General features: G+C 40.4%; 1 protein-coding gene across 5 annotated transcripts in view; it reads right to left on the reverse strand.

Moving 5' to 3' along the window:
- cdk14 (cyclin-dependent kinase 14) overlaps positions 1 to 26326 on the reverse strand; it is a 198214-nt gene that overhangs the window by 85826 nt on the left and 86062 nt on the right. For all 5 annotated transcript variants that reach the window (XM_038712296.1, XM_038712299.1, XM_038712297.1 and 2 more), the window contains 2 exons: positions 16281 to 16404; positions 1576 to 1696 (listed from right to left, as the gene is read on the reverse strand). In XM_038712296.1, the coding sequence (XP_038568224.1) occupies positions 1576 to 1696; positions 16281 to 16404 (245 nt within the window). The remainder of the gene's footprint in view (positions 1 to 1575; positions 1697 to 16280; positions 16405 to 26326) is intronic.

The following is a 26326-nucleotide window of genomic DNA, read 5'->3' on the forward strand; positions in this document are numbered from 1 at the left end:
CAGAAATCATGTTAGTGGTGAAGTGAGTCTTTTGTTTTGTTGTTGTTTAGTCATTGTGGTTCATTACGGTTTGTATGCATGCAACACGTTAGGCCAAACATGATGTTATTATCTTAAAACGATAAAGCAGAAACTGCCAGAGCTTCTCAAACATGTCTTCAAATTCTGGTATCACAGCATCATTAACTAGTGAAGTGTTGACCACTTGTACAATATATAATCAAAAAGTTACATACCAAAGATGGATATGAATAAATCTGATTTAAAAACACATGCAAAAAAGACCCCAATTTCAACCCTATACTTGGGTCTAAAACTACCCCCCCCCCCCGCCCTCCAGAATATATTGTAAAGCAGCTCCATCACATCTGTCATTCTTGCAAGACTTCCACCATCAAAACAAGAGCAGTGAACATCACTTAGATCACATTGGTTTCACTAAGCTTCACAGAACACATATTACATAAAGGGAGCAGCAAATTTATTCTGAAAACTAGGGCTGATTAATCTTTTTAATATGAAAATCCCTATTTGAAAGAATGCAATTTTAATATAGTAACAGCCGCAATTTAAATTACATTATTAATATCTTCATAATTTGTGACCGCTTTTAGTCGGCTGATATGACAACTGTCGCCAGAAAATATGCTCAGCTGTAGCTAGTCAACGTAATTCAGTGAGTTGGCCAAAATCATATCTTATCTTATCACTGCTTTTTATGCTCTGCCAAAGATGGGTACTTGATAAAGAAGATCATTTTGAGGCTTGGACAGATGCTGGTTAGTGGTTAGCTTGGTAGTTGTTAAGTGATTGAGCTGGCAGATAGCAAAGAATCCTTTAAATTTTCAAATTAATGCATTATTCAGATTATTTAACAGTTTTATACTTATCACCTCAAAAGTAAATCCAATGTCTCTTTTGTATGTCAAGATTGTTTTCAATAAACACTATGAATGTAATATCTTGGTAAATGTTAGTTAAATTGCTCTTTCTTGGAACATAAATCTAGCTCATTGTTACTTAGATGCTTTTGGAAAAAAAACAACGTTTAAATGTAAATTGTTGCAATATTGGTCAGAAAAAAACGTAATTTCATTCATCATTCAGCCCTAATTAAATAATATGTCTGCTATTGTGCCTGTTGCTAGGTTAGTAAGAGTTTAATCAAATGTTAATCACACACTGCATTTTGGTAGTTGTTTCATCCACATCCGTAGCAGTTCCAGCTGTAAGTGTAATAAGTGTGAATGTGTGAGATTCTGCCTCTCCAGATCCACACTGTCAGTAAGAGGATGATTACAGGATGTGAAGGGTGTCAAAGAGGAAGAAACTAAGATACAACAGATTCTTCCAAGGAACAATCTACAGAATGCTGATGGGAACACATCCTCGGGTTAGGATGAGCTACAGATAAGTGGGTTTTAATGGCTTTTCGTTTCCTTCATGATTTTCCCCGCAGACAAAGAAAAACTGATCTAGATCTTAATAGGACTACCTGAATACATCAAGCATAAATTACACACTGCATGATGAAAACATGAAGGGATCTTGGTGTCAGGGGTTAGGAGTACCCACCACATGTCCAGGCAGGTGGAGTAGTCTGTGGATCCCAGCAGGACATCTGGAGGCCGGTACCACAGGGTCACCACCTCGTTGGAGTAGGTATGGCTGGGGACCGACTTGGCCCTGGCCAGGCCTGAGGGGGGGAACACAACAACACCGTTTCAGAAAGCATTATCATTGAATGACCTTCACCAGGCTTCTGAAAACAAGGCAGAAAACTGGGGAGGAGCCGCCAGACTCACTGTGACATCTGGTTCACACACAACAATGTATAGAACGCATTCAAGATATGATGAGATTTTAAGGTCCTGTGTGGGGGAATTAAGTTATTGTAACATACTGTAAAAATTAGGATACAGAAAGGACAGGCAAATGAAGGCACAGAACATAACAGCTCAGGATACTGATTAACACCTGAAATGAATTAGCAGACATTATAGGAGCAAGGTATAATAAGACAAATAGGCTATGGGTCTTCTGACCAACTGAGAGACCAATAGAGGCTACCATGTTTATAAACCCCCACATGAAATGTTGGATTAAGCAAAAGGGAATGTGCTCAGCAAATCCAGGGCGATCTGATTAAATATAGGGGTGGGGGTAATTGTTATTTATCTGATTTTTTTCATTGCTATGTTGACTGAACAGCAAAGGAGAGTGTACTGTGTGCCTATATTTGAACAGGGACTGTCTGACAATGTCAGACAGACAACCATAATTTTGAAGCTGTGAACAGAAAGTATAATATTCCCTGTGGTCTGACTTTATGACTTTAGCTCCGTGCTTTTAGACTATATTTGTTACATTAGTATACCGAATTAGCTATTAGCAGTTCCTGTACCCAGAGATGCACAGACAAACCATCACTGTATTATTCTGATCCAAAAAAACAGGTAATTTTGTAGAGTTATGTTTTTTTAATGATTTCTAAGCAGAGTTATGACACAAATTGTCGCATACGTACACGAGATGTAGTGTTCACTGTGTGCATCCTAAAATTTTCATGCTGTAGAACTTTTTCTCTAAATCATTTATGTTTGCCTGACGAAGATTTTGATGGTTGACGTGCACTCCATCCCGCTCTTTCCATTGTTAACTCGCTGACATTCATCCAGCCGTCATACTGTAAACTCCACTTGGCGGACCTGTCACTGGAAAGGACTTCGTACATTCAACCGCGACAAGCCTGAGATTGCCTTTTCAAAAGAAAATCATGATTGAAGACCTTTGAGGTTTCAGTGAGAAACTGTGTGAATATCAGTCAGATAAACCCAAAGGACCAATTTCCTTCAAGTGAACCGGACACCACTGGCTTTTTTTTTTTTTTACATTAGAACATGGTTAATCAACGGTGATACTACAGCTAGAGCTACTTTAGTACCTATAATTTGAAACTGTCAAAAAACCACAAAAAAGTGCAGCAGTTTAAAAACTTTGTTTTTTATAATAAGCGCACAAGGGTCCCCAGGTTATTTTAACCCTGTTCTAGCATTTATCTATGCGGTGACACAAATTCAGGTTAGTTAAGCATCCGGTGACAGTACTCCTCCCATGGCAGCTAGTGGTAGACCAGAGTGCAGATGCAGCGGGCTTTAATGAGGCTGATGGTATTACCTCTTTGTCTCTTTCCAAGTGGTCGGGGGTTTAATTAAAGCACTTAGCTTGGTAAAAAAAAGGACTTCCTGCCCTGCTGATTGTCCCCTGTGTGTGAGAGGAAGAAGGGCAGAGGGGAGTATAAATGAGGGGTGGGAGGGGGTATTTAACATTTGCCTGTGTTGGAGGAAGGAGTTTCAGTCGCCATCCATCACGACCAAGTACTGTAATTTCAACACACTGATCTAACGTAGAATAGATGCCATCAGCCCGCTCACACTGAGAGGCTATCATTTCCACTGCAGGCGTTGTGCGAGTGTGTGTCGGTGGGGGGGGACAACATCTACTCATCGTGAAAGAAAGTGCAGTGGTAGGAGGCTGGCCTGATTGTGACATGGTGAAGTGTAGTATGGTACATTACAATGGAACAAAGCATGTATGGGGAGTTTGGGGGAAGTAACAAAAAACACTGCCTGCACACCATTTAGCTATATATGTTGGGGACTAGTTTCAGTGCTGGATTAATCCACATGTGGTGCTCTTGTGAGTATTTGGGGCAGCAGGACGCCGGTGTATGTAGGATTGGGTCAAAATAAACTAAGATAGTTTATGCTTTGGTAATAAAAAAAAAAAAATTACTGTATATATAATGTAATTTAGGGCAGACCCCAAATAGTCGAAGATTCGACGCTTCGATGGGCGGAGCATGATTCGACAGTCAATCTCAAAGAGGAAGCTTCGCAGTGAAACAAGGATCACGCCATTTTGGCGATATGGGGGTGCTCAACGTCTGAGTTAACATAGAACTACCAGTTTTCTCCCATATATTTAATATACAGCCTATTACAAATGTACATTTCAACGTTTAATGATGTAAATAAACATGTAAAAAGAATAAAACTTTCAATAAATGTTTTTGAAGTGCGGAAATAAATCCAAAATTGTAACCCTAACCCTGGGTCGTCAGTGCTCATGCGTAGGCGTAGCGTGTATGTGTGTAGTGGCAGGAACACTTGCTGAAGAGACGGAGCCCCAGCTTCACCGGTGTTGTGTCAAGTTGTCCGCACCTCGCGGGACTTTCGGATAATTTATCACCGTTAATGAACCACAAACACAAAGAGCATTGTATCGCTTTTAAACAGCCGCTACTTGAAATAAACCCGCGAGGAACCGCAATGTACATCCAGTTTGTCAGCAGCAAGGCATGCTCGCAAAACTCTGCACAAGACCGGTGCACGGCAGGCAAGAGAGAGAGAGAGAGAGAGAAAAAATGGTTAACAATAAGCCGCAGTTCAGCTTTGGCTCACAATCGCAGTGCAAATCAGTCAACTATAGGTAGGACATGACAAATCTGATTCAATTATGTAAATTCTTAGTCGGGGACAGCCCTTACATAACTGTATTATAATAATATAATATTTTCATATTATGTGATATGTTGACAATAAAAATATCACATAATATGACACGCCTTATCCTTTCATTTTACATCTACATATAGTATATTCATTAATTTAAAAGTGACATTCAGCAGGGTTAGGGTTAGAAAAAGTAACAAAGCAATTATAATTCTTAGCTTTGGCTACATAAGCAGAATAAACGAAAGAATGCTAATTTAGTCCAAACAACAAGATTGTGTAATCAGCAAGACCTTAATCAGCCATTCCTCCTCCATCTCACACTTTACAAACAACATGTAGAAGTCCAGTTTTTCGCCCACAGACAGACTGGATGAGACCAGAATGTCTCAGCTCACTGTGTTCATGTGCTACAATTTGGACTCCACTTCCATCACGGGGTAAAGATATTTCTGATTTAAAGGGGACACTGTGTAACAGCTCACTGTGCTGTATTTGTTTGCATCTGTTTGTTTCCTGTTCCCTACTGCTTGCTCACCACCGTATCCGAGTGTAAAGAAACGTACGTAAAAAAAGTTTAAGGTGTTAGGGTTCCTAGGCAAATAAAGATTCAAATCTCACTTTGATATTACGAAGCACCTTCGAAAATCACCTTGTACAGCGTTATAGAGGGAATATAGCAGCAAAAGGAGGTTGGCGTGGAAGACACTGAGGCCTGACCTTCCCACTTAGATCCGACAGCAGAGGAGAGTACTACTTCAAAGCCCTGACCTATGGCTTCGTACACACACACACACACAATGTAACACACATGCACACCTTCAGCCACCTTCATGTGTTGTGGTTCACAAGCTGACCTGTCCAGGTAGCTACTGGGATGAAGGTCACTGGTGAATTATACATCACCTATCTCACGCACAAAACCGGGGTCACAAAATACACGGGGGGAAGAGGTGGGCGGGAAACAAGAGGAAGAAAGAATGAACACGTAAAAACAGGTCTAAAATAGTCTCTGTCCCCCGGGGGAAACAGAGCACTGTTCTTTTGAAGTTCATTTGGTAGGCAGTTTGTAGCTTCTGTGTGCTTCTCCTCCTCCTCCTCCTCCTCCTCCTCCTCCTCTCTAACATGCAGCAGATTGAGAGATGTACTTTGTCCTGCCTGGAGCCGTTTAAAATACTGTATTATTCCTCAAGGGACAACAAAAACTTCTTCTAAACACATTGAGTCATTTTGGGCATCATGGCACCAAATAAGTGTGATTTCATCAAACCAGGCTGCAGTACCAGTGTCCAAAATGGAGGAAGCTATACTTTCAGTTCAGTCTGTTATGTTTAGAAACTTCATTTGTGTTTTCAATTTACAGGACTCACGTAAAGGAAAAGTTCAACTACACACCACTTTTTTCACTTTGCATTAACTGGGTTAGCGTTATCACTGCGATGAATAAAGGTTTTAGAAATGTGAGGACGAGTGCCTTAAACAAATGCACTTTAACTGACAAGTTAAAGACTTTTAAGGAAAGCTATTTAAAGTATGCCACTGTGGGGATGAGTTTTCTACCCCTCTGCTCTGCATGCATTCTGGACTGTAAGCAGTCAATGGCGAGGGTCAGTGAGCACAGGTTTTGGAGGCAGACTTGTGTACAGGCACAAGGGTACAGAACCAGTTCCAGAACGTTAATCTTCCAAAACCACAAATTGTAGTTTTTACATTTCTGTTTGGGTCTAGATTTAAAAACAAGTCACTCAATGACTACTGAGCTTCAGAGGAAGGTAGGCATCTTTCTCTCTTTGAACAGAGGCAGGCTAGCCATTTCTCCCTGCGGCCAGTCTTTATGCTAAGCTAGGCAAACCACGTCCTGACTCCAACATTGTAATTAACACGCGGGCATAAGATTGACCTCAATCTTCTCATCTAAAGTTTGAAAACAAAGTGTATTTCATAAAAAATGAGAACTATTTATTTAATGTTCACATGTCAATAATTCATACCACCTTCTGTAAATAAATCCAAATTACATTGTTCAAGTGTGTTACAATTTGGAAACATTTCCATTCCTGAGTAGTGCTAAAGGTTATCGGCTCGCTTCTGTGGGCTGCATGTGGGCAAACCAGCTTGGAGCTCATTTGGAGACATTCAAGTGGCGGTTTCATTTATACTTATATCATATACGTATAACTTGCATAACACTGTATAACATTATGTTGTGAACGTGCCTCCCCACAGTAGTTCAATCAACCAATCAGCCTGATCATTTTAATACCTCTTTGACCTTAACAATAATGCCTTTCTCTACATAGATTCCCAGAGATGTTTCCGTGCATCTTTGCAGGAACATGATTTCAGCTCTGTCGTTTTCCCTGTTTTAAAGCCTGACTTACTTGTGTTTTCTCTGGTTTCAAGGTTTCACTGCAAGTCTCGTTTACGGCTCATCCTGCATCGCTAACTATGTTTCCATACACAGAGGCAACTCTGGAATCAGATTAAGCCAGGAAATCGGATAACACATGTATGTACATGCATTGCAGTAACTTAGTTACGGGGAAACCTGTGAGTACTTGCAGCTATTATGTAATTGTAATAGATGAATTTCTTTCAGATGCCTAAAAGTCATCAATATTGTACAGCTACTGAGCCCTTCTCACAATGGCATCTTTATATTCAGAACATTTCAACACATAACCTGTTTATAATTGTTAGAAGACGTCTATGTGTTTAGATACATTTCTTTCTATGATTTATCGCACCTGTCCACAAATTCATGCAGTTCTGTATTGTTTTATTTTTGTTTTGTTCTATACTTAAGAAATGAGGTTAAGGCATGTGAACACACTAATTGGGTATGGGATTGGTACTCACAATAAACACATTGCAAACATAACAGTGTATTGGTTACATCCCAAAAACAGAGATAAAGTTGAGACAGACTCAAAGCTAACAAAAAAACTTCCTTTTAATGTTTCTGCCGCATTCACTCGCCTGAAAGTACACACATCGAATATGGATGAGGAACCAAAGCAGGTAAATACTGCTCGGCCTGGCTGTTCAGGGGAAAAGAAAACCCATATTTCCCAAGGAGAAGGTCAAACGGAAGTGACAGGCAGGGAATTATCTGCGGTTACATGGAACGGGACTTCAAGCTGTGGCTAGATTTTCACAACGTTCTGTCATCAACAATTTTATTTCTTAGAGGCTTTTAATACTTCTGTTTACTTTACATGTGTTCAAATAAACACAAATGCTTAATTAATGGGGTTGGACATCAAATGTGGCTTATTTTGTTAAAAAGGAAATAAATCTTTTCATAGAAAATGTGCATCTCTTTTAGATCTAACATTCTTTCATGTCTCTGTGTGTGTGCGCACCGCGTGTGCAGTGCACCACCTGCCATCGGACCATCTAATTTCCCAACACAAAGTGGACTGTAATGAGCTCTGCCTACATGAAACCAGTCGGGTCATTACCTACACACACACCAACAAACACTCATTTTATTTCTGCTGCTGGTGTGTTAAATCCTGCAGTTTATTTCCATCTGGTCTCAGGTTTGGAAAAAAACACACAGACACACACATCAGTAGCCTTGATTCATCTAACAGACTTCAAAATACCATCTGCAACCTCCAAAAATCCACACCCCAGTTACACACCCGCGCACCAGCCCGCCCGTCCCGGTGCTATGCCGAGGTGCTGGGTGGAACAGCACACTGGGGAGAGGCAAACAGTCTGCTCCGGGTGCCTGCGACATTCCTCCAGCTCCATTGTCACATTGTTTCACTCCTCACACATCATTATCCCAGCAGCTGTTCCTTCACAGCACAGCAACACTGACTTCCCAGAAAATAAACACATACACACATCAGTACACATAAGCTTGCTGGTGACAGCAAAAATTAGAAAACTAATGTTCAATTTCCAGCAGAAATTATAAACCAATTTCCAGCTTCCAGCTTCTCAAATGTAAGAAGTTTGTGCTTCCTTTGTCATAAGATATATGATAGTAAACTGAATATCTTTGGGTTTTGGACATGGCTGTGAGGCACAACTATTTTCTGCCATTTTATAAGAAGAAGTAATCAGTTATCAATAATGAAAATGATCATGGAGCCCTACAACACACGCACCGTTTTAACAAAGAAACTTCGGATCAAGTTGGTCTATGTTCTAATCTTTATCTTCTGTATTGGGAACTGACTGAAAGTATGAGATTGAGGATTGATTGTGATTTACTCTGGAGGAGCTGTAGAACCGTTGCTTCGTGGCACTGAAAGGATCCAGGTGAGGTGTCTTGGCCATGTGATTCAGATGTCTTCCAGATCCCAGATACACCAACTAGGAAGAGACTCATGAGAACATGCTGGAGGGATTATATATCCCACCAAGCCTGGGAACGCCTTGGGGTAACTCAGAAGGAGCATGACCTAGACCTAGAGCAGGTTAAAATGGATGGATGGATGGTTTTTCGTTGTATGTATTAATTTGTGTATGTATTGGAATAATGTTTACTTTATTATATCCACCCTAATAAAGACCCAGATTATCTATTACTAATCACAAATAATAGGCTTTTAATTTACCTTCTCCTCCTTGTTGTCACTTAACGTAAGAATGGCTGAAGAATTTTCTCTCTGATTAGTTTTTTCATCTTTAAGAGCACCTTTTTGGACAATTTGGGGTTTTAACCAGTTACATCTAATATTTTGGCCATCATTTGTATCTGTTATGATAACGTTGTATCCACCAAAGTAATTGCTAAAATCTGGTAACAGTCAAACAGTATTTCTCACCCTGAGCAATGCTGCCTTATTCCCAGATTCTGGAAACTATCTTAGGGAGTACAATGTTATTAAAACTAAAAGAAATAATGTGCAAAACTATGAAGTAAGACCTAGGTTGTGACAAAGCAGTGTAATCCTTGATGTTTGCCTGGATTTAATGGATGTGAATTTGATTGAGCACATGGATCATTAAAATAGTTTCTTTTCACCCTGAGTGGAACACAAATGTCTGTACCAAATGTCATGGCAAATCATCCAAATAGCTGTCCAGACATTTTACTAAAATCATAAATGTCAAACTCATTGTGGCACTAGAGGAAAAGTAAGGGGATCATTAAAGCCATTAGGATTCATTGTTTAGGAACCATGCATATCTGTGCAAAAATACATGGCAATCCATCTTGTAGTTGCTGAGATATTTCAGTAAAGAAGTGGTGGACTGAACAACTGAACATTGTGCCACTAGCATGGCTAAAAACAAGTCACTTTGTTCTCTGAGTGAGTACAGCTGGGCGGAGGAGCTGGCACCTTGTTGCTGTTGTAGAAGTCCCAACTTTCCAGACACATGCACTCACTTCACAAACTGTCTGAAACAGGTTCTCACAAGGATACAGCACCAAAACACACACCGCTCTGACAAGGGTGGTCATTTTGTGTGGGAAGGAACCCCAGATCAAGTTTCTGGCAACTGACTGCGGCCTGTGCTCCGGGTTGGCGATGGACACTGCCAGCATATGGCAATGCTTCAGTGTTTGAGTGCAAACACAAGCAGTCTTTCTGCAGGTTCAACCCAACTGTGGACACATTCACTCTCTCATGAGGATCTGAAGTATGTGGGCTCATCTGCTGTTTCAACCGCTCTGTAATTAGGGGACTGTCATCAAAAAATGTGTCTCAAGGCTATGGTCATCGTGTGTGTGATGACAATGTGCTTGTTGTACTTGTTTCCAGCACTTGCACGTATGGATGTCTCCAGGAAGGTAAATAAAAAGGAAGGCACACCTTTACAGCTCTGAAGTGTTAAACTTGCTGGAATGATTCCATCCAAAATCATGTCAGTCATTGCTTACTTAAGGGTTTGAGTGTTCAGTGTTTAAGTTTTTAATTACACTAAAATGACTGTGATAAATGTAGATTTTCATTACTTCAGGAAGATTCCCTCTTGTAATTATTAACAATATCAAAGAAGTTTGTATTTACAGTAAATCTCATGTGACATGAAAGTGGCAGTAGCAATCCTTTAGTGCTAGAACATGTAAGAACAAATTTTGTCCAGAGCTGACATATGATCACAATTTAAACAGGGTTATGGTTAAAATGGTATGGTAAAGCTTGACGTCCAGATCTGGAATGGGTGTATGGCAGTTCAATTGTGGATTGGGACAATAAAAGTTAACATGTAAAGTTTTGCTTTCAATTAATGGAGTTATGTAAACTGAGATTCAGGAACAGGACCGCGCCTCTCTCACTAATTCGACCACATGCGCCTCATTCAATTCCTCCAATCAACCACCCATGCTTCACTTATTTCATCCACCTGTGCCTCTCTAATCCAATCACATGCACTCACATGTATAAGCCTGTCTAACCCGTTTTCTCTCCTGTTTCTCAGATCTCACATCCCTCCCACCCAAACCACCTGTTTTTTCACCTCTTTTAATGAGCAGCACTGCAGCCTCACATCAAGAAGGTTGTGGGTTTAGAGCTCGCTCAGCTCAGGCCTTTCTGTACAGAGTTTGCATGTTCTCCACGTGTTTGCGTGGGTTTCCCCCAGGAGCTCCGGTTTCCTCCCACCATGAAAGTCATGCACGCTAAAATCCATAATTCTGCCAAGTAATCATAATGTCTTTTTCTATAACAGGAACCACCGGGGTTCGTAAGCAAGCCGCTTATCAAGCCGAACCCCCACCCTGAGTCTTGACCCCTCGGGTTCCTAGGTTCCTAGCCGCTCCGGCCACCAAACCCTAAACAACCTCCTCGACCCCTTTTCATAACTATTCATTACAATAAACCATTATAAAATCTAACATTGACGTACTCCTTGTTAGTGAAACTAACAGTATGTTTGCATTCAGTGTTTCACAAAAACACATTAAGGTACAACGAACACACTGAAAACATTTCTTTCCTTATAAAACTTTTGCAAAGCCAATGTTTTTTAAACATTCTTAAACTTTTATCCATGTTTCGAAGCTTGCAGTCTTTTTCTTCCCTGCCTTTGTTGGAGAATTGATGTGCTCCTTGGCATTTAACAACCCCATATAGTGTTAATCAATCAGCATATAGTGCAGCAATAGTGTATAGCAGCAGCTGTGGCTCAGGAGACGGAGCGGGTCGTCCAAGGGCTGGACGATTTCACCTAAAATCAAAATCACGATTAATTGAACATTTTTTTAGCGTCATATTTCACTGACAAGGTTTGTTCCACCATTGTGCAAGACACTTAAACCCTAGTTGCTCCAGAGGCGTGCGACCTCTGACATACTGTATTTAGCAATGTAAGTTGCGTTGGATAAAAGCCAAATGCATAAATGTAATGTAAATATGCTCAACTTTTAAAGCTGGGTTTATTATTCAGATTTCAAATCCATTATCTTGATGTTATTAAATAAGGTAAGGTATTTGACATGCAAATTACAGAGACATGGTTCTCGTATATTCGGCGTATCGGCACTGCTGAATTATGACCGCTGCTACTAAACTTTTACTCAATTATTTAATATCAATGCGGAACAAATAATTTTCACCCGCACACTGTGTGAGTTCGGTAAAACACACTTTGCTAGCTTCCTCTCCTCATTCATCAAAGAACATACATGACAGGTGCTATTGTAAGAGCAGCAGGAGATGGTGGTTTAACTGCAGTGCAATGTGTGTGTGTAGGGAGTGAGTGGACAAGTAAAGGAAAGTACATGAACACACACAATATTACCAGGATTAAATAACTGACATGGGGAAATTATGTCAGTTAGAGGCTCTGCATTTCGGTTTCGATTACTTTTAAATTACTTGTCTTGACCTAGTTCATCCACAAATCAGAGGATCGGTGGTTGGATCTCTCTACTTAACCCAAAAACTGTCCTCTTCCTCGCAATGTCCCCGAGGTGAGGGTGTGTGCAATGGTGCCCACTAGATTCTAGATGAATGTAATGAGCCTCGAAGGTTTGTTTGTTTTTTTTGCTCACTTTGTATCACATGACATTAGTTCATGTAAGTAAGAAAGAAATGCCTGCCTGGTTCACTCACTTACTCACTATGGTACGTTTTTATAAGAATAACTATTTGTAAGTGCTGTAAGTGTGTGTTCAGACGGGGAAGCAGTGATTACAGCCCACACAACTCCTTCCAACAAACAATACAAATCAGCCCCCACACTCTGGTTAAGTTGGTCTCAATTAGCTGTGTCCTTGATATGAAATGCGCGCTCCTCAAAGCCTCATTTATGTGGTGATTGACTGTGCAGCTCATTAAAAAGTGAGTAAACCCACAGAGGGGCAGAGGGGAGCATCTGGATCAACTCCACCACCAGCAGCAGGGATATGGAGCTCTGGCCACTGTAGCGGATTAGAAAACAGCCCTCCCGGCTAATTTAGCAACCCCTCTGCCCAGCAACTCATCTGCACATATTATCTACATCTTTAAAGTGAGGTAAGCAACTTTTAAGTGTGAAGCACAGTCACCTGTGTTGTGGTAAATATGGGAGTGTTATTGTCATCACCTCTTAGTGACATTAGCCAGTTTTACAGTAGTCTGAAAATTGTTCCTAAAAAATCTACTCCATTTAATTTAGGCCAACAGGAAAATCAACTGCTCTTGAAAGACTGCAATTCACAGCCATAACAAAGACACAAAGGCACGCACCAATGTTAACGATGCCCATCTAATGACGGTTTATTTTGATGTAGGTGTGCTGGGCCTCACATCACATAAAGAAGACCATTGATTTTTTGGTAACTTTTTTTTTATTTTGATATAATTAAGCAATTCACTATATTTCTTTTTAAGTAGTCTGTATCTTCAACAACAGAAATAGAAAAAAGACGGAACCATCTGTTTCCAATGGTTGATTAATGGGCATATTTGGACAGTCTATTCATTTTCTAAATTAATTTATCCAGTATAGCGAAGCACGCTAGAGCCTATCCCTGCACACGTTGGGCGGGATGCAGGCAATAAACAATACTAAAACTCTAAAGCACAGACTGCAGGCCCCACACGCTAAACTGCTGACTATATTCAACAATAGGAAAGAAAACATTTAGATCATTTTTAAATATTACAGCACTACCAGTGATAAATCCATAACGCCGTTACAATTTTTCCCTTTAGGACCGTAAATGTGATCTGCCAATTTGAACCTGCCTATTATTGACAATCAAGTGGGAGGGAACAAGTGGAACTTTTGGGCTGATGGTGGTGGTACTACTACAGGGAAGAATTAAGGGGTTTCCAAAAACATTAGGATCCACCCTCTGAGAATTCTGACTCTGACTACATACAGAAAACTTCCTATAAATGCAGTTGAAAGTAGACATTGCAATGATGTATTAAGCCCCCTTGAATTTAACTGACTAAAGCATTGCCCAAGTAAAACTTTGGCCTGATCAGTGCTAGATGAAAGGTCAGGGGGTCATCAAAGTCCTACGCCACCACTGAATCTGGTCCAATAACTGACCCCACCCAACTGTGATCACACATTCAACAGGTCAGTGCAGCACTACTTTCTTTCTATTTCTCCATACAAGACCTAGTGCGGAGTTACTCTTTAAGAATCAGAATTTGGATAACAATGCATATCGGTAATTAATATCCATGGCAGACAAATATTTGTTGCCATATCTTGCTCTGGACTTCAGAGATGGACAAACTGATGGATCAGTCCACCACTATCAAGGGAAAAGCAGTGATGAGCACCAAAGGAGGAAAGAAAATCACAGATTCAGAGAGCCAAGATTTTTTTTATTCTAATAGAATGCACTGGCATCATGTGCCCACTCACCCAAATGTTTTTATCCATTTGTCTTTGTACCTTCCATCCTATCACCACACAGCCTCAACCCTCTAAGTGCTCTGCCACCTCTTATTGTACCTCTCTGGCCCTCCTTTGTTGACGTGCTGCCTCGGTCTCTCTTGTTTACCCCCACCAGCGCCACAGGCCTCAGCTGTTGGCCGATAGTATTCTTGCTGCCAAGGCCCGGGACCACAGGGAGCCCTGGCAGACACACAATCTCACACATATATACATGCACACTCGAACAGCCTTCATCTTCCTCATCTGGCACCCCTAAGGCCAAAAGCTGATACTGTGTTTTGTGCATGTTTGTTGATGAGCATAGCTCCAGCGACAGACTAATAGGCCGGGGATTTTCATTCTTGCTCATTTGGTATTTTGTCCATTATTTTCTCTCTCTCATTTCCCTTGCAGTAATGTTCCTGCACTAATACAAGGTTTGCATTATTGATGAAGCTGCCACCTTCCTCCTCCCCCATCTGTCTGGGCAGAGGGATGGAGGGGTGGAGGAGATGGATGGTAGAGAGAAGGGAAGGTCTGAAGGATTTAGAAAATGGGTGGGTAAATGAATGAGGGGTGTTGGATTATAGACACAGGATGGACGGACGGATGGATGAATGAATGGATGGATGGGGTGTACAGAAGGCTGGATTGTCAGTTTGTCTCCACCCCAGGATGCCAGACAGGCCGTGTAGACAGTGTTTACTGAGCATGAATCCAAGCCATATGGTGCCACTTCACTTCAACACACATTCACTTGCAAACACACACAGCCTTGTCTCACTATCTTTGTGGGGACCTGTCACTGACAAAATGCATTCCCTAGCCCCCTACCCTAACCTTAACCTAATTCTACCCCTAAAACCAATTATCAACCCTCAAACAGCCCTGTATGAGTTCCCCACAAGTACAGAGGGCTTCCGGTTTTTAGTAACAAGGTGGTGAAGGTGCTCAGTAACCTTCAGGGTGATCTGGTGTTTGATTTTGATATGTCTTGTATACAACATCACCATATGGGTCAGGGAAAGAAAAGGTCAAGGGGTGAACTAGTTGTGAAGATATTGTTATCTTGGCCGAAGTGTTTAACAGATGGATGGACCAACAAATCCAAAGCCACCCAAATGCCAAAAAGTAAATTAAACACTGTCCCCCAGAATTGCAGGTCTTTCTCCAAGACTCGCATTACGCTGGGATAAGGCTAAACAATATTTTTATCTTTTGATATCTGTGTCTTATTATACATTCATAGACACAGAGAGACACAACCGATTACACGTTAAAGACCCAAAGTAACCTGCCCAACAACTTGCATGACTTCACCAACAACATTATTCCTCATCATGTCAGCGGAGGGTGGCGGGACTCTCTTTTCTTTCTAACCACCGGTAGAGATTTGGCAATTTCCAAAGTAACCTTTCCAACACTGGTGATATATACTGTTACTGTGATATCAAATTTGGACACAACATATAATGAAGTGACTGACTTCATTTTTTCATAATAAAATTAATTTAACCATGCTATAGCACCAGAGAGGCTAAATAAGGGTGTGTCTAGGGTGTGTGTTCTTCTCTGGCAGTAAAGTGCTGCCTGCGACTTCAAGATGAGTCATCAAAAACATTTTTACATGGAAGAGAACAGAGGAATTGTTTTGAAATAAAAGGGACACATTTTTAACATATTTAGCATGTAACAAGAATTAATTAAGAATTTATCAATTATAATTTAAGAATAAAACTTGCTGCATATGTGCAGATAATGACATTAAATAAAAGCAGATTTGTGAAGATTCTGATCTAACTGTATAAGAGCATTGATAAGTTCAACAGTAACTGCGTAATCTGCCTCCTCTGCCTCCACATCAGAACTGAAGCGCAGTGTCAGAGGGGACATTCAGCATTACTTATAGATTTCACACACACTCTTACATCTAACAGACAGACAAAAAAAAAAAGCATCAGTGTGCAGCCTACTCACCAAAGTCAGCGAGTTTGAGCTCTCCAGTGTCGCTGATGAGCAGGTTTTGCGGTTTCAGGTCGCGGTGAAGGATGTACCTCTGGTGGATGTAGGACAGGCCTCTCAGCAGCTGGAACAGGAAAAGCTAGAAAACACAAGTGAACAAAAGGTGGAGGACTATTTTTTACAGGAGTATATAACTATGACATATCTCTACAAACAACACAGAGAAGACAGACCTTTATCACATGCTGGATGATTTACATGAATATCAGTACCATTGGTCTCTGCCTAAATCTCTCTGTTGTGGAACATTAATCTGAGCAGCTGTTGAGAGCAGAGAGGTGTGGAAAAACTCATCCATCACTAAGGAAGGGCTGTGGCTTCATCCCAGTCTAAATGGGAATAGGCATGAACCCCACATGTTATTTACAAATAGCTCGATGAAATGCTGTCTCGCTCACAAAGACACACACCAAAATCAATAGTGAGTCATCAGTCAAGAACACATACATCATTTCCTCCACTTGGACTATTGAGCAGTGATCAAACAGATGAGTCGTTACAATGACCTGTCTGATTACGTAGCTGAATCACTGGGAACTGCTGCATTGACTGGTCAAGTAGTAAATTAAACTGTCTATTCGTGCTTCACAATAACCTCTTCAGGCCATGAACTGTGACTTCTGATATATTTGATTGATTTTGCTTGGGGTTGAATTTAGATTATGAGGGCGTGTGAAAAGAAAAGAGAAAAAGTGACAGCAGAAATGTATGAGGGTGATGACAGATTTAGCTGAAGTCCCACCAAACATGTGGAGCTGGGCGGGGCTGCTGCCTCCTTTTCATTTTCTGTGAAGGTCAGCGAATCGATTGCACAGACCATGACAGGACTGCTGACAGCAGGGGGCAGGAAGGCAGTACGGCAAAAAAGATCCAGATAGGTTGGAAAAAGACACATTTTCGCCCCTCACCAAATAATATTTGTTTTTTGGTGCATTCTGAAGTCAACTAACAACTGGAATTCAATGCAGTGTCACATTGCCTGATCTTTACCCGTCTATTTTCTAAGATAAATCAGTATAAACTACAGAACTTGCCAGAAGTGGAATATGATTTTTATTTTTTGTTTAATTTTTATATGAAAACTGGATGGATGAAGGACTATGTGTAATGTGAAAGGAGCTGTTGGTAGTGACCTAGCGCTGGCCACTACTTTAACGATGGCGCAATGGACTTTCTGTAAGAGACTATGCCTTTGGTGTGAGAGACCCGGGTTCAACTCCCCACTATGACCCATCCACCATTGTGTCCCTGAGCAAGACACTTAACCCCTAGTTGCTCCAGAGGCGTGCGACCTCTGATATATGTAGCAATTGTAAGTCGCTTTGGATAAAAGCGTTAGCTAAATGAGTAAATGTAACTTATCAGAGGGAAAGAACACAACTCCAAATCAATACTAATGTTGCTCCGTGTCAGCTAGATGTGTAAATTACTCTGTTGCTGCTGCTAGTGGTCTGTGTAACTGTGACCGGAGGGCTCTGTGGGCGTAGCTGGCTGGCTGGCTGGCTGGCACCGCTAACCTCGCAGGAGCTTGTGGAGCTTCTCAACCCCAAAAATGTTTGAGCACATTTTGGATTTGCCATCAACTTTCGTAAAACTGACAAAACACAGCAGCAGAGGAAAGGCCACAACTGTAAGATAGTTTAAATGTCCGTACCGCTGTTATTCTGTTGTTACAATCTGAGTAATGGTTTAACATTTTAAAGTAAATCAAGAAACTTCTGACTCATGATGTAGCCTAGAGAACATTCTCCACTTATTAAACTTATAAGCAATTTGGAAAAATACAGTAAAACTACAGAAGTAGTATAAAAGGGGGCTGTTTCTTTATTATTATAAATAGACATTACATTGTTAGTGAACAGTTGTGGTTATAGTACTGTGCTTTTTACCTACTATGTCAATGTTGACAGTGTTTACAGCTTCTTGCACTGCCCCCAAGTGGCCAGAAAAATATCGCAATCCAGCTACAACTCCCTGACATTATACCAGTACTCTTAGGCATGATATCCACTCTCGTCTGATATTCTATTTACAGTTTGGTAGCCATTTTCTATCCATTCTCATGGCCTGTTGGGTTGGTGAGGTTTAATCTAAGACAGTTTTGGACTTGTAGAAAATGGTGTTCATTAAAGGCTATTAACGCACAGAGTGACCCACACAACAAAATGTGAGCATGGTTATGTCATAGAGCGGAATTTTTACTATTTAGTAGTTATTTCAATGTAATTCAATTTTACATTGAATTTTACTTTTTTACTTCTGGAACAGAAACCCAGATGTTCCAGTTTCACTTTGTCTCTGTTTGTCAGCACAACTTTTGTGTACTTCATGCTCATTTGAGCTTATCAGGAAAGTAATTCACTTGCAAAAACAACTACTGCGGTTCCTTAAAACAACTCAAGTAATTTAAAAGAAAGCAACACAAAAAAGACTGACAAATATAATAACAGCAAACGCATGAAAATGCATGGATGCACTTTTGTGGAGGTATCATATGAATAAAGATTAAATTTCATTTAAATTTATTTTATATATTAGCCAATTATCTTTCTGCTGAAATTAAACACAGCTCTTCCACCTGCCTAAGGAGCTCAAAACGAAAACTGCATCCACAAAACAAATGAGTTTTTAATAAATGCCTTCTGTTTAAAGTGTATCTGCTGTTCAAGAAATAAACAAAATCCTTATATGTACATAAAGTCAGAGCTACATTAAACTTTTGTTTTGCCGACATGTCAATCAACAAATAACGAGTTGTATAAGATCCAGAGTTCAGTTTTATTCAAATTCCAGCATTCGCCTCTCATTTCTCTCTTCTCACTTATACTATAGTCTCAGCCAATTAAGCTGATTGAAGCACCGTGGCGCCCAATCAAGGACGGGCCCTGTCTGGTATCTGGAGTCACCGGGTCAACAATTGCACTCGGCGGGTGAGAGATGAACTGTGGTGCACAGAATTAGCATGGGAAATGTGTGTTTACTCATGTATATCAAACACACTCCTGAAAAGCCCTCAGCTTGTTAGGAGTGCAACTGCGCGGTAATAAAAAGAAAGAAAAAAAACACACTTTTGTTCTCTTCAGTCAGCTTTTCAATCCGAACATCAAACCTTTCTTAAAAGAAGCCTTTTTTTTCCTGTGGCTTCAACTGAAACAGCTCAGTTCCATTTGCATTCTAATGTGTGGAAAAGTGAGGTGTAGAGAGATAATAATAATAATACTGTGTGCTCTTCTCAAGATGGCCACTTTACAAGTGAAATAATGCAGGCCCAGTCAATAACTGGCTAAATATTAAACTCCTGCACACTTGAAATGAAAAGGAGGTTTATGATACTTTTTTTTTTTTTAACAGGCTCAGCTTGGTCAGTGGTGAACATTTGGCTTGTTGGCACTGTAGACATCTGCTTGCCAGACAAGCTCACCCAACCATACTAAGTGACTATGAGATGTCCATCTGGGTAAATGTATTGAAAGGAACCCTGCAGTCAAAGGTGTCCCTGCACCAATTAACCACCAGAGCAAGCTGGAAAATAAAGACAGAACAAGGTGACAGAGACAAACAGAATGTGAAAAATGAATAATATAAAAAGGTGAAAATATAATCACCTGCAGGAAAGGTGGTAGTGGAACAGTGGGAAATAAAATATCTAGAAGCAACAACAAGAGTGGTCACTTTGATCACACTGAGTGAATGTGGATCATAAGTATACAATTTATTTTGATGTTTAATAATAACCAGAATGTTCTTTAACAAAGAAACACACAAATCTACTTGTTGATTCCTCAGTACTACAGGGTTATTTCATGACCAAGAAGATTGTGATGCCTGATGGCAGTAGATGCTCTTTCTAACTCAACACCTCACAGAAGTCATCAACTGTTGTCACATGCTGATCTGTATTTTTGAGACGGCACCATGTCTAACTTCACCCGGACATTAGCTGCATGGTAACATAATTCTAAGCTCAGTGATTGGATGTTTCTTATTGCAGTGTGCTCTGGGAGCTGGCTTCCCTTCCAAAGTTGTAAGGTACACAGAGTTGTATTTTTGACTTTTAGCACTTTTTCATCAGGCAGTGTCTCATGTTTGTACTCTAGAATTTAATGCCCATCTTATTGATGGAAATTCTCTGATGGCCCTTCATCACCTAACATTACTTATTAGACAAAAGAACCCTGTTCAGCTGCAGTCTAAAGAACACCACCTTTACAGCAGATATGGCCAACAACAAGTTGTATAGTTCTTTTATTGAAGAGAAAACCCCTGCAGAATGTCTAGTGTACGTGTGCATGAGTATGAGAGAGTCTTTGTTTAATCATGATGTATTATTAGTTCATTACTGCAGGAGAAATAAACCGTGTGATTGTAGTTAAATCAGATATTAACATAATCTATCACCTGAGGAGTGACCCTCCTACATGAAAAACAATCCATCATCAGCACACCAATAAACACACTGCCATTTTTCTAATGATGAAATACTTATTGCCATGATACCCAGGGCAAGCAGAACTCTCCATCAAGATAAGCATTATGAAAATTGTGTGGATTGGAGGGGCTCTGTGTTTATATCTGTAGAATGTGGTGGAATTTGGCTCTTTTGTCTGATATTCAATGTGCAGCAAAGCATCAGGCAATGTATCAAAGTGACAGCTGCACACTGGGGTTCATATAGTTTCACTAGGACAAATACAAAGTTAAACAGAACACAGGAGGAGAATAAAGATCCAGTGTTTCATTGTGATGTTAATGTGGAACACACGAGAAACTAACAAGTTTCAAGATATCTACAAAAAGATTGACTGACAAATCTAAAGATATTAAATCCTACAAGTGGCAGTATAATCCTGTCCTCACCAGAAAAACGGCCATATAGGATAATTATGCAGCACTTTGTTAAAACACATATTTACATTTATTGTTAGGCCTCTAGTGGCCGTATGACAGCAGCAAAGGAGGATGTCAGGCGACATAGCATCAACAGGACAGACCGAGGATCAAGTCCCATGTGAAACCAAGTCAACGTTAAGTTATTTAAAGTTTCAAGTTAAATAAAGTAAGTCAGTTACGTAACATAGTTATTTTAACCAAAACCATGATGTTTTCCTAATCCTAACCAAATATGTTTGTTGCCTAAACCTGCAACCATTTCACAACATGTTTCGTACGTCCAAAACGTGCGTTATGCTTGTCGCTCGACTGGTACTTTCCAGCGCTCATAGATGTCGTTTTGGGAATCTCTGACAATCTACCTGTTTTGTCGTTAAGGCATGAAGATGGGTTAAAAAATGTTTGACGGCAAGAACACACGCTTACTAAAAATGTTTCTATTATTATGCCTCTGTTTCTCAAAAATAACCATAAGACCATAAGACATCCTGGCCACGGAAATAAAGGTCATTTTAGACATTTGAATAAAATCTAAGATTTTTCTGGTGAGGACAGTCCTTAACAACATAGTGACAGACACCAACTGGTGAAACATAAATGCTCTATATTTGAGCAAACTCAAACTGTTTCAACAATACATTCAAGTTCAGACCATTATAGCAGGGATTCACTGAACATCGACATCATTGACAAACCTCCAAAGCAGTGTTTTGCTGAAATGGGTAAAAGAGGTGAATTCAGCGAGGGAGAGATAAAATGAAAGAGTGTTAAATGGAGTGAAAAGGGTCTACCATCTGCCAGCATGCATGGGGAGAGTACTAATCTTTTCCACTAAGCATCTGTACAGTGTTGTCCTTAATGGGCTGAATCAAGAAACAGCATCAACCTGCACTGTGGCACTGGCCACAGAGGAGTATAAATTCCAGACATGGCCAGAATTGTCTTTGGCTTATGTTTTAATGAGCAGCTGTGTTGCATTGCAGGGCCTGTGTGTGTAAATATAGGACTACCGAAACACCACAACACAGACCATGAAACAGCATTAACAGAGTGTCTTTGATGTCACTCAAACATTTCTATAGACACATTTTAAAGCCCGAATTTGTGTACCGCTTGTAGGCGTATTGGTTCTCACTGAAGCCACAATCTGTATTTGGTCAAAGACAACCCTTGACGGAGTGGGGACACACAAGGAGTAGCCAAGTCAAATGACTGTGACAGGTAAGAGAGACCTGTCAATCAAGTTAACACACCCAAAATCATGCTTCTCTTTAATCCTTTACAGTATTTCTGGAAACCACTATTAAGACAAAAAACCCTATAAACTGAAACAGCCAAACTGCTCAGCAGACTTGATATATCCTCTATGGGGCTTCTTCTTGTGAGACTTTCATTGTGGCAAAAAAAAGCGTTGTTAAAAGTGCTGCATGAGTGCAGCACTTTTAACAACGCTTTCCCATTTACTGAGTGCAGGCGCAAGCTCAAGCTGTATGCACGACTTAACTCATAAAGTCAGGAATTTCTGAGTTAACCAGCAAGATGTTGCACTCCAGCCACCAAACTGTTAAATAGCAGTGGTAACCTCATATTCCATTATAGCCTGATTTACAAGCTGGGATTTTTCACCTCAACCTCCAGGTCTAAAAAGTGAAGCCAATCTGGAAGTGCCCTTACCCTGCATTGACCCTACTTCTCACTTCATTTATAACCTCAGTAAACACTTTCCTAACAAGTTTATGGTCTCAATCGCTAGTTTCAAGTCTTCTTCAATACAGCATTATGTTCATTTTGTAAATTATGGTCCCATTTAGAGGAAAACTGATGATAAAGCAGGGAAAGCTTCAGGGTGAGGCTACCTTGTGATTCACAAGTGGCCTGTCAAACAGGAGGCGAATCGTATGCACCGCACCGTGTCCATTTAACCAGCCAAGAACTTGGTTTTGAGTGCTTTTGGTGTCTAAGAACTTTTGATCCTTTCATAGTGTGTTTTCAGTTCATGAAAGTTAATTGTAACATTTTGGTCACCTAAACTCAAAGTCAAACTCGAGACTTCAGAACGGTAGTCCACAGACGACTGGGTGATGTCACTGTGGCTGCATCCACTTCTTCTCTACAATCTATCGAATTAACCCATAATGAATAACTGTTACGGCACAAAAAGTTAAAACTATCCAGATTTCACTAAAAGAATGCTAAGACTGCAGAAAGGTAAATATAAATGTAAGAAAATAGTGAGTTTTTTTCTATTTAATTAATCTTCTCACAACCCCTCAAGTGTATCATGAAACTCTACTTCTAACACAGAGACTGACAACCACCTGAATGCAAACACCTGGTAAATGTAACTTAGTTGTGTCAAAGTACAACAGTAAAGATAATGTTTTCAAAACCTTGAAAGTGTCCTGGACCTTCAGGACAATGTCATTTAATTTGGAACAAATTTTAAGAAGTCATAAAAAGTGCTGATTAATAAGTTCATTTGCTCCTGCACAGTCAGCACACCGTCGGGACTTAGTTGGGACATTTACAGTAGTAAATGTATTGAATAGCTACATTTAGCCAAAAAAGCTAAAAGGTCTGTCAAGGTTGTTATTTGGGAAAACAAAGGCAGTGTCGTGACAACATAGTCTTATAAAGTGAAAATTTCTTTAGAAAAGGTTTTTTTGTCTGATGTTGAACTTGGCTGTTTTTGCTACATCAGCATGTCAGATGCTTGCTGTGCTGACCTGTCCATTATATTGACACGGCGCTGTTGACTAATGGGCTATCAGTAGCTTCCCCTGTAATGTAATTATAAGAACAAATGCTAGCTGTTATTTGGCTTGTAGACATGGTTCGTGGGTGTCACTTTCCAGCTGATCTATGGAGATGTCATTGAGACTCAGCTCTTCAGCTGACTGCATATAATCCAATAAGAAGAGCACTTCAGCAGCAGTCTGGATGTGAGGTCATACTCACTTGTGTTCAATTACTGCAGCGCTGATAACAAACTGCAGTCAAGTACATGAGGTGGGAAAAGTTAATGGTGCTCCACAACAAGACAGTTTCCAATAGATTTTACCCTGGATCATCTAGTTCAAGCAGAAACTTCAGTACATTTTTAATTTTAAACTGCAGAAACAAACCCAGGGAAAGCCACACACGCAGCTCTCTGCTTCTTGACCAATAATGACATTAGCAATGAGCGTCTGAGTGTGTGTGTCTAAATGTTAATTTGATCTAGCACCAGTGGAGGCACTAATAGCTTTTATGTTGCTGATTAGTAAATAGGAGGATGGTTGAGTGACTGCAGTTCCTCACAGTCAGTCATAAAACACACTAATGACAGACATTAACCCCTGTTATGGTGCTTATGTTTGGGTGGAAAATTGAATGGTCGCTGGCTTTACATCACTGACACACCCCTAAACAGTCTTTCAGCGTGACACTTGTTCATGTCCTGGAGCTGGAGCCTAGCTTACCACAAACTGGAAGCAGGGGGAAACAGCTTGCCTGGCTTTGTCCAAAACTCAAAACCCTCCAAAGCTCCTGATAGACATATAGCTTTTTTTTATTAATTCGTACTGTAATTTGTAGTTTTGGGGAAGTTATGTCTTGGGACTATTACTCGAGTAATTTATCCATGTAGCCAGCACTTCTGTACAGTGTCTACTGCTATAGGGTAGGTTGCATGTTTCAGCTTTGATCTACAGACACATTAGTACCAAACCTGGCTACCTCACTCTGACGACAAGACTGTGGGCTGTTTGTCAAGAAATAGCATTAAACTCCATTTAAAACCACAAATTGTCACTTTTACATTTATGTTTGTGTATGGATTAGGCAAACAAGATGCATTGTGTTTTTTAGCCAGCTCTGAAGGCACTGGAAGCCTTTCTATCCTCTGTTTTTCTACTTTGGACAGAGCCAGCTACCTGTTTCTCCGTGCTTCCAATTAGGCTGAACAAATACAGAGAGAAAAAATATGAAAGATCACACACTGATTGCAAATATTCACGTATAGCATTTCTGATGATATATTTAGCTAAACAAATAAATCTTCTTATTGTGAAAATTACACTGTGTTAAACAGAGGTGAATTTTGATCCAGAGCGTAAAAGTTTACAAACGGCCAAATGCTATGACAAATAAAGTCAACAGACAAAAAGATTAGTTGATTCATGCATGATGTTTTACAGTGTGCACACCAGTGGTCTACAACATGTCGCAGAGGGGGCGTGCCGGTGGCCAGGGCGTTTAGGGTGCTTTCCATTGGACTCACAATGTCCCCAGTTTTGATGGTCACATTTGGTGCTATAGTGAGTATTTACAGCAGCAAAGGGGTCTGCTACAAATAAACTACAGTGTGTGTTCATGGTAAAGAAGAATCATGTCACCCAGTGCAACAGAGTGCTTCACTGAGACTGAGCAATAAGATATATCAGACTGTGGATACAGATATACTGTCAGTAAATCAATTGGTATCAACTGGAATATAAAACATCACCACACAAGTAATATTTAAGCTTCTCTATACCCATTACGAAACAATCCCAAAAGAATAGAGATGCCATTCTCACTGTGGTGGATTATTACGACCATTGTATTCACGTGGGTATTTCCAGTGCAGCCTGCTCAGGAACGAAGCCACAAGCCCTATCACTGGATTAGAAATCACAACTCAGGCGTCTTAACAATAAGTAACAAAGCCAGCGGGAGCCAAGAAACACCTCGCTCTGCTCTCTCGGAATAATCCTAAATTATTCATGTGAATCTCAACGAGGCTGCTGTCAGCAGGAAAAACACATATTACTTATGTAAATCCACAGTGGCAAAAGGTATGCGCTGTTGCATAACAGATGTAGCCTGAACTGTCACCTTCCTACGTGAACAACCCAGCACCCCCACCAACACCAACACCTCATGGCCTCATTCGTTCCATCATCATTTCTTTCTACCTGTTCATTTGTGTTACCAACACCCGCTCACAAACAGGCAAAGCATCACTGAGTGTTCGTGTCACGTTACATAGGAGAGGAGCGGTCCATCATACCATCGACCACAGTCTCACAAAGGTTTGTGTCGCAATAATGTCAGGACCAGTCATTAAGCTAGCATCAGGAGGTTGATGT

This window comes from Micropterus salmoides, unplaced genomic scaffold (genome assembly GCF_014851395.1).
Source record: "Micropterus salmoides isolate LMB-PRFRI ecotype aquatic unplaced genomic scaffold, ASM1485139v1 Ms_hic_scaffold_11, whole genome shotgun sequence".
NCBI classification, from domain to species: Eukaryota; Metazoa; Chordata; class Actinopteri; order Centrarchiformes; family Centrarchidae; genus Micropterus; species Micropterus salmoides.